Source organism: Cebus imitator, unplaced genomic scaffold (genome assembly GCF_001604975.1).
Source record: "Cebus imitator isolate Cc_AM_T3 unplaced genomic scaffold, Cebus_imitator-1.0 Scaffold159, whole genome shotgun sequence".
Classification (NCBI taxonomy): domain Eukaryota; kingdom Metazoa; phylum Chordata; class Mammalia; order Primates; family Cebidae; genus Cebus; species Cebus imitator.
This window is the reverse complement of record NW_016107474.1, coordinates 3,004,459-3,012,524: the sequence shown is the minus strand read 5'-3', so window position 1 is coordinate 3,012,524 and position 8,066 is coordinate 3,004,459. Positions and strand designations below refer to the sequence as shown.

General features: G+C 58.4%; 1 protein-coding gene across 3 annotated transcripts in view; it reads right to left on the bottom strand.

Annotated features, from left to right (window-relative positions):
• GSE1 (Gse1 coiled-coil protein) overlaps nucleotides 1-6,307 on the bottom strand; it is a 314,063-nt gene extending 307,756 nt beyond the window's left edge. For all 3 annotated transcript variants that reach the window (XM_017543647.2, XM_017543651.2, XM_037743919.1), the window contains exon 1: nucleotides 6,131-6,307. In XM_017543647.2, the coding sequence (XP_017399136.1) occupies nucleotides 6,131-6,206 (76 nt within the window). In that variant the 5' untranslated portion in view covers nucleotides 6,207-6,307. The remainder of the gene's footprint in view (nucleotides 1-6,130) is intronic.
• Between the last annotated feature and the right edge of the window lie 1,759 nt (nucleotides 6,308-8,066).

The window sequence follows — 8,066 nt, the reverse complement described above, 5'->3', positions numbered from 1 at the left end:
TGTGTGTGTGTGTGTGTGTCTCTGTGTCTGTGTGTGTCTGTGTGTGTGTGTGTGTGTGTGTGTGTGAGAGAGAGAGAGAGAAAGAGTAATGAGTGCTGTTTTAAGCCACTAAGTTTGTGAGATCATCACAGCAGCCATGGAAAGGAACACAGACCTCCTCCTAAGTAAGCCATGCCATGGAGGCCGGCAAGGCAGAAGTCACAGGAGCAGGTGGAGGGAAGGACCTTCCGGGCCAGCCCAGGGGCTGGAGATGGAGGGCATGCTGTGTCGTCTCCAGCAGCTCTCACCCACCCTGCCACCTCGCTCCTCCTCTTTTCTGCCCCATCCACCATCCCAGACCACTAGGAGAGGCCGGCTTTCCTTCCGCAGGTGGCCAACAGAGGGTGACAGTACCCACAAGTAAACTGAGGCACAGCATGGGAAAATTAGGCTTTGCAACTGCACCCTCTGGTGGGAGAACAGCTTAGCGCTTTCATTGTCTTGGTGACCCTCGTTCCCTCCTTCCTCTGCTGTGTGTGGATGTTGGAATCAGCCCTGCCCTGGGAACAGAGAGAGAAACCCCCTGGGAAGAGCCAGGAGGAGGAGGAGACACCACGGGCCCTGGCACCCGTGTGCAGAGAACACAGGCCCAGTCCCGGTTGGCCAGGTTGGAGGTAAGGCCTGGCCTGTGGTTCCCGGAAGCCTGGAGCAAGCACTGCTGAGAACAGGGGCCCTCTGGGTGGGGGCAGAGCAGACAGAAGACACCCACAGAATGTCCCGAAAGGGGCGATCAGCCCCAGCAGCCTGTGAAGCAAGGCAACACCCCAGCATGGCAGGTGAGAACGGGAGGAGCGCCCGGAACATGGGCATGGCCAGAGAGTCAATCTTGGCCCGGTTTTCTGCAACCCCACCCCAAACTCCGCGGAGGGGTCTGTGGTGTCCACTACATCTATTAATAATGATATCGGCTGGGCGTGGTGGCTCATGCCTGCAATTCCAGCCCTTTGGGAGGCCAAGGCCGGTGCATTGCCTGAGCTCAGGAGTTTCAAACCATCCTGGGCAGCACAGTGAAAACCCGTCTCTACTAAAATACAAAAAAAATTAGCCAAGCATGGTGGAGTGCGCCTGTAATCCCAGCTCGGGAGGCTGTGGTGGGAGAATCGCTTGAGCCCAGGAGGCAGAGGTTGCAGTGAGCCAAGTTCATGGGTGACAGAGTGAGACTCCATCTCAAAAAAAAAAAAAATGATATCAATAACCGCTTCAGAAACTGTTTCACAGCTCAGGAAGGGTACCCAGGGCCCACGTGGCACAACTCCAGGGCCACCACTAAGCTGCGCAACACGGCAGCCCCGATGGCCATGCAGAAAGCGTGTTCACAGAGACCACAATGAGAATGGTGCCTTCTGGAGTTGCACAGTGTGCAACCTGCGCAGCCTTGCATGGCGTCCCTCAGCGCCATCTCCAATGTCACTGACACCATGCTACCACAAGGATTTTATTTTTACCATGCCTAATCAGCAGTCAGAGCAGCTGAGCCCAGGGAAGGTCCTGAACCCTGAGTCAGCTCCGTGGCCGGGAGGTAGCAGTGCTGGGACTTGGAAACTTGGACCTGAGTCCAAGCCGCTCCCTCCTCTCACCAGCCAGCGCTGCTTTCCTCCCACGCCGGCTGCGGACAACGCAAAGCTAATTGTTCCAGGGAAGCCTGCTCCCATCCACTGATGATAAACGAGGAGTGTCGTCTCGATAGATTTTATGCTGCATGTGATGGCACATGAGAAATGGGTCTTCATTTGACTAAAGGTCGAAGAGTATTAGAAGGAGATGACTCGGATGTCCCCCACACCACGAGGGAAGGACGCTCGTCACAAGGTCTCAGTTGCACCCTTCTCCCGGCAGCTGGAGACGCCTGGTTAGTCCCTTTGGCCCTTGCCTGCCAGAGGAATCCAGCCCCAGGGGTCCCCACGTCTTCACAGGAGGGCAGGGTCCCCAGCCCTGGAGCTGTGCTCCCCGAAGCCAGCAAGCGGCCACCTCCCAGACGGGCACTTTGAATGTAACACCTGAGGGCCAAAGCTGCCCACATGCTGAGGGCCAGGCCAGGGAGTGGCCCCACTCTGGACAGGGCGGCAGCCCCATCCAGCCGTAGTTACGTGAGTCTAATGAGCCATGTGGGCTGGCCTGGAAGCCTGGGGTGGGGGACCCAGTGCTATCCAAACTCATCGCAGCCTTCCACAGCATGCACAACCCCTGCCTCTGGGAGAGGCCAAGGCAGCTGTCGGCCACGCGTGTCCCTGGGGTACTCGGCTCAGGCCCCAGCTTGGCACAGCGGCTCCTCCTGTTCCTACTTCCTTTCCCTGGCAAAAGCCGCTGTCCACACATACAAGGCATTTCCAGGGAAATAGGAGTCAGCAATGAGCTGCCCCGGCGGTTACAGTCCCTCCACCTGCCCTGCCACCCCCACCGCTGGTAAAGGCCCCTGCCCAAGCCAGTGCCAGGGTGGGGCCACCATGGCCGGGGGCCAGAGACACAGAGGGCAGGGAGGGCTCGGTGCCCCTGGGGCCGTGGTCTGGAAAGAGGAGACCGTGTGGGAATGGGCATTTGGAATGTACGTCCTGTGTGTGTGTGTGCAATGTGTGCTTATATGTGTGTGTCAGAGGGTCCTGATGCCCGTGCGCATCTGTGTCCGTGGGGGGCTATGCCTGTCTCTGTGTGTCTCTGTGTCTCTGCACCTGTGTGTGTGTGTGTGTGTGTGTGTGTGCGTGTGAGGGAGTCTGTGCATGTATCCATGTGTGTACTGCATGTGTGTGTGTGAGGCTGTGCATGTACCCACCTGTGGGAGCAGGTCTGGCTTCTGGGTGTGTGGCTGTGTGTGGTGTGTGTGGTGCGGACAGGGTCTGTGTCTGTCTGCATGTGGCCCTGTGCCTGTGAGTATCCACGTGCATACCATGTGCCTAGGAAAAACCTCGGCAGGGGTGTGTGTGTGTGTGTGTGTGTGTGTGTGTGTGTGTGTGTCTGCCTATCTGTGCGGGCGTGTGGTCTATGCATGCACCCATGCCTATGCTGTGTCTGTGGGCTGTCTCCGCGTGCCTGCTTTCCTCTGTGTGTGTTTGTGTGTGTGCACCACGGCTGTGTCTGTCTCATGAGTCTGCGTGTCTGGACGTGCCCCCTCCCCCTGCGCCCGCCCCGCCGCCCAGCTGGCAGTGCACAGCTGGGCCCGGGAGACAGCGCCCGCCCGCCTGCCAGATGAGAGGTGGCAGGTGTGTAATAAACCATTAGTCACTGTCACGTTTCTGAGCAGCAGTGGCTGCCCAGGCGGGGCCTGACTGTGGGACACGCTCCTGGTGGGTCTCTGGCTGGGGAGCCGGCGGGGCTCAGGCTGCAGCCTGACAGGGAGCAGCTGGCAGATGCAGGTTCAAGCCCCCACCCGGCCGCAGGGCAGGGGCTCCTGGCTTCCCAGATCAGCCCTTGTTGCAGGGACATTCATGGGGGTCCCCCATAACCTCTGCACCCTTCTTGGCTCTCTCAGACACTCAGGGGTCCCCCACTGTCCCCTGCTAGTACTCAGTGAGTGGCAGCAAGGACCTGCTGATGAGACAAGGTTCTCTCCAGGGACCTGGCAGCCACCGGGACCAGGAACTCAGGAGTGACCAGCCCCATTCCCAAAGGTCTCCAAAAAGGACTCCTTTTGAACATGTCACCCTGAAAATTCCTGAATTCATTATTTTTAAACATTTTTTTAAATTAAAAAACTTTTTGAGACAAAGTCTTGCTCTGTTGCCTAGGCTGGGGTGGTATTATCATGGCTCACTGCTGCCTCAGCCTCCTGGGCATGAGTGATCCACCCATCTCAGCCACCCAAGTAGCTGGGACGACAGGTGCATGCCACCATGCCAGGCTAATTTTTGTATTTTTTGTAGAGACAGAGATTTGCCTGGAGGCTGCCAGGCTGGTCTCGAACTCCTCAGCCTCCCAGCACTCAGGGAAGCAGCCTGGTGCACAAGGGTGGGCCGCGTTAGGTGAAAAGGCAGACTGCGAGGTTCAAGCCCCATCCCCCTGGCTCACTGCTGTGTGAGTGGAGGCAGATTGCTCAGCCTCTCTGACCTACGGGATGCTGTCTCACTGAAGGAAGAGGACGTGTGTCCCGACACGCGTGGGGGGAGGCAGACTCAGTTCTTCCTTGGTGCCCAGCCCTCTTTAAGCATCTTGCAAGCACCAGCTCACGCAGTTGCCATGAAAGCTCTACCAAGACCTCCTCTGACGGCTCCCTCTTACAGACGTGAGGACAGAGGCTCTGGACGACTCATTAATTTGCCAAAGTCCCTCAGATAAGAAGTGGGTGGGCCTGCTCCCCAAATCACAGCCAAACACTGCCTAAGAGTCCGTCTGGGCCTTGTGTTGCTCCGGTGGGCTCTGGTTTCCTGGGGCTCTCCTGGGGCCCAAAGCAGTGGGAGAGAAACGGTGAGAACCAGGCAAGCTGCCTCCTCCTGGGAGCCTTCCACTGGCCCGTGAGCCCCAGGCCGAGGAGGACACATCAGCAAATGGGGGCACCCAGCCTGCCCCAGCCACAGGGAACACCGGCATCCTCCTCTGCCTGAGCCTCCCCTGAGGATGTCCTGAGTGACAGGCGGGTATGGGCCCAGCCTGGGCTGCCACCCAGAGCTGAGCATCAGAAATCACAAAGAAATCCTAACTCACTGGCCCAGCCAGCAACCTGAACGCTGAGGGAGCCAAGGCCTGTCACGAATATGCTCGGGTCCTGGTTGAGTTAATCGCCATACCTGCCCCGTGAGCCATGCACTCCTGTTAGCTGTCCTCCCATTTCCCAAATGGGGAAACTGAGGCACAAACCAGGGAACTCACTTGTCCAAGGCTCTTAGCCATCCCTCCCCGACAAAGGCCTGGCCTTTGTGATTGGGAACTGTGATAAGCTGGCTCGGGACAGTGGCAGGGCAGGTCCTCAGTAAAGCCAGTGCCAGCATTCGGGGGACAGAGTTGGGGTAGCAGTCCCTGCCTGGCCTGCTTTGTTGCCTGACCACCCTGTCCTCATCTGCCAGTGTCTGGACACCCTTCCAAGGGCTCAGAGTCCCTAAAGCCTCTGGACACCCCCTCCCCCGCCTTGGAGCCTACCACACCAAGAGAAAGAGGCCGGCACTGGGGTTGTCCTGCAGACGGAAGTCCCAGATCAAAGTCCAGGGCTAGGGGGATGGGTCCCCAGCAGTCCCCGTCTGTCCATCTCCTCCCCAGCTTGGCCCAATAACACGGGTGCTTTGGGCCCATGTCCTCACTGTGGTTGGCTCTGGGGTGGGCTGGGCTGGGGGTCTCCAGTCTCCCTGCTCTAGGAGCAGTGATGGGGGCAGGGCAGAGCCTTGACCACAGCTCCCTCTGGAGGGTCTTGCTGATGGACATACGACCTAAGGGATGGCTTCAGGACAGAGCCATAAAAACGCAACAGAGATATGATCTCGGGTCCAAGCCCAGCCAAAGGGTCTGAACTGGCGCAGGTCCCAAGGCCCAGCAGTCAAAGCCTTAGGGGTCCACACCTAGGAGGGCACAGCCTCACCTGGCCTCAGGGAAGCACCGTGCAAAAGCCCTCAGGAGGTGTCTGAGGATGCCTAGGGTGGGGGGTGTTGTCCGCAGCGTGTCTGTGGCTGGTGGGAGTGGGAGCAAGAAGACGGCGGTGGCACCTCACCCCCCCGCCCCACACTGCGCACAAAGCCGCCTGGTTCCCGGTGCCCCAGCCCAAGAGAACCACACATATGCACCCAGGACACAGCACGTTGACCTCCGCGAAAACCCAGAAACGACCCCTTCTGGGCTCAAGAATAACCATGATATCATTTTTTCAAATGAATGAATGAATGAAGACAATAGAGTATATAGGAAAAGAAACACCACAAAGGCGGTACGGGAGGCTGGCAGGTGAGGGGATCGAGAACCAGGGATGTGGATTAAACCAGGATTCTGGAACCCTAAGGAGTATGGAAAAGAAAACCCACATCCAGCGAGGGAGGCCCAGCCAGCACCCGGTCTCTCTCCTAGGATGTCGAGAACATGAGGCAGAATGGGTCTGAACTCGGCTCTGGGAGCCCCCATCCCTGCTGGGACAACCCTTTCCCAGTCCAGAACCAGAGACACAGAAAGAGCCGGCGCCTACCTGCGCCGGTGAGGTCTGGTCCGTCCTCCTCCCGGCTGCTCTGCAGACATGGTGCTGGCCTCAGCTCCTGGACCATCCTGGGGCCTCTGGGCAGGGTCTCCGCAGGGGCACCCGGCCGGGGCTCAGACTCCCGGGTGGGAGGGTGAGCGGCTATAGATGCTTCCAGAGATCCAGAAACAGCCTGAAAGGGAAGAGGTGGACACGGTGAGCCCAGGCTCTCTGGCTGTGGGTGCCATTCCTCCCCAGCGATGGCCTGACCTTGGCCATCAGAAACTCAAGATTGGCTGGCTGTGGGCAACGGCAGAGCAGGTCCTCCATAAGGCCAGTGCCAGTGTCTTCCTCGCCCAGCAAGCCCAGCCTAGGGGACACCAGGCTGGACCCCTGCTGCCGGGGTCCCGACCACACAGCACTGTCTGCTTGGCCATCCAAAACGGGAACTTCTCAAGACCTTGCAGCAGCTGGCCGGCACTGCAGGGAGCCCAGAGCATCTAAGAGGAAACCTGAAGCTGAGCCCCGAAGTCCGCCCTTGCCCGGTCCCCTGGCGGTGGTGGGGGCAAGGTTTATTCTGTGGTCCTTGCCCAGGCAGCCCCGAGGACTTGGCATTTGGCTCAGAGAGCTGGGCAAACCATCTCAGCTGCACCCTGCAAATCAGGGGAAGGTGCCCCCAAGGAATGCTCTCTTTCAGACTGGGCCGCCAGGCACCTGGTGCCATCCTGAGCTGTGATTACCAGCAGGGAGCAGCACGCAGACCCCTCACCTCTCTCAGCAACTGGAGCGCCTCGATTACCACGTGACCAAATGGATACAGGGCCAGGCGCGGTGGCTGCCGCCTGTAACCCCAGCACTTTGGGAGGCTGAGGCAGGAGGGTGGCTTGAGCCCAAGAGTTCCAGACCAGCCTGGGCAACATAGGGAGACCCCGTCTTTACAAAAATAAATACATAAACTTAAAAAACGGACACGGGAAGGCTGTGATTGTGATATCTTGGATTCTTGCTGGAGAACTGGCAGGGTGGCACCTGGTTTGCTGCACGTCCTGGTGGTGGCCAGCTCTACACCATAAGCTGGCCAGAGTCTCACCTATGGCTTCCAATGCAGATATTTCTTTTAGGTCCCTGAGGGGAGCACAGAAGTGGCGGGAACCTCTGGGACCAGATAGGACTGGCCGCTGACCACTCACAGCTGTGTTCCTCCCCAGGTCCTGTCTTCTGCCAAGAAAGCTGCCCCGTGTGACAGCCAGGACTGCAAGGGTGCCGCCCCGGGTCTGGGGCGCTCTTGCGGGAATGGCACATGTCCCTCCATGCTGCTGTGTGCACCTGGGCTCTCCAGTCCTGAGGGGAGCAAGGACCACCATGATGATGACGACTACGGGGACGGCGATGGTGACACCAGCTGCCCACTGCTAAGGGCCGACCTGTCCCCCACTCCGCACGGAACCCGGAATAGCCAAGGGCCGGTTATGACTACAAGGATCAACATGGCTCATCTCCAGGCCACGCTGCAGCGCGGTCATCCCATCCGCAGAGCCCTCACTTTTTTGTCATCTTTATTGTTTATTTTATTTTTAATTTTTTGGGATGGAGTCTCGCTCTGTCACCCAGGCTGGAGTGGGGTGGTGTGATCTCAGCTCACTGCAGCCTCTGCCTCCTGGGCGCGAGTGATTCCCCTGCCTCAGTCTCCCGAGTACCTAGGATTACAGGCGTGAGCCCCCACACCCGGTCAATTTTTTTGTTTTGTTTTGTTTTGTTTGTTTGTTTGTTTTTTTTGAGACGGAGTTTCTCTCTTGTTACCCAGGCTGGAGTGCAATGGCGCGATCTCGGCTCACCGCAACCTCCGCCTCCTGGGTTCAGGCAATGCTCCTGCCTCAGCCTCCCGAGTAGCTGGGATTACAGGCACACGGCACCATGCCCAGCTGATTTTTTGTATTTTTAGTAGAGA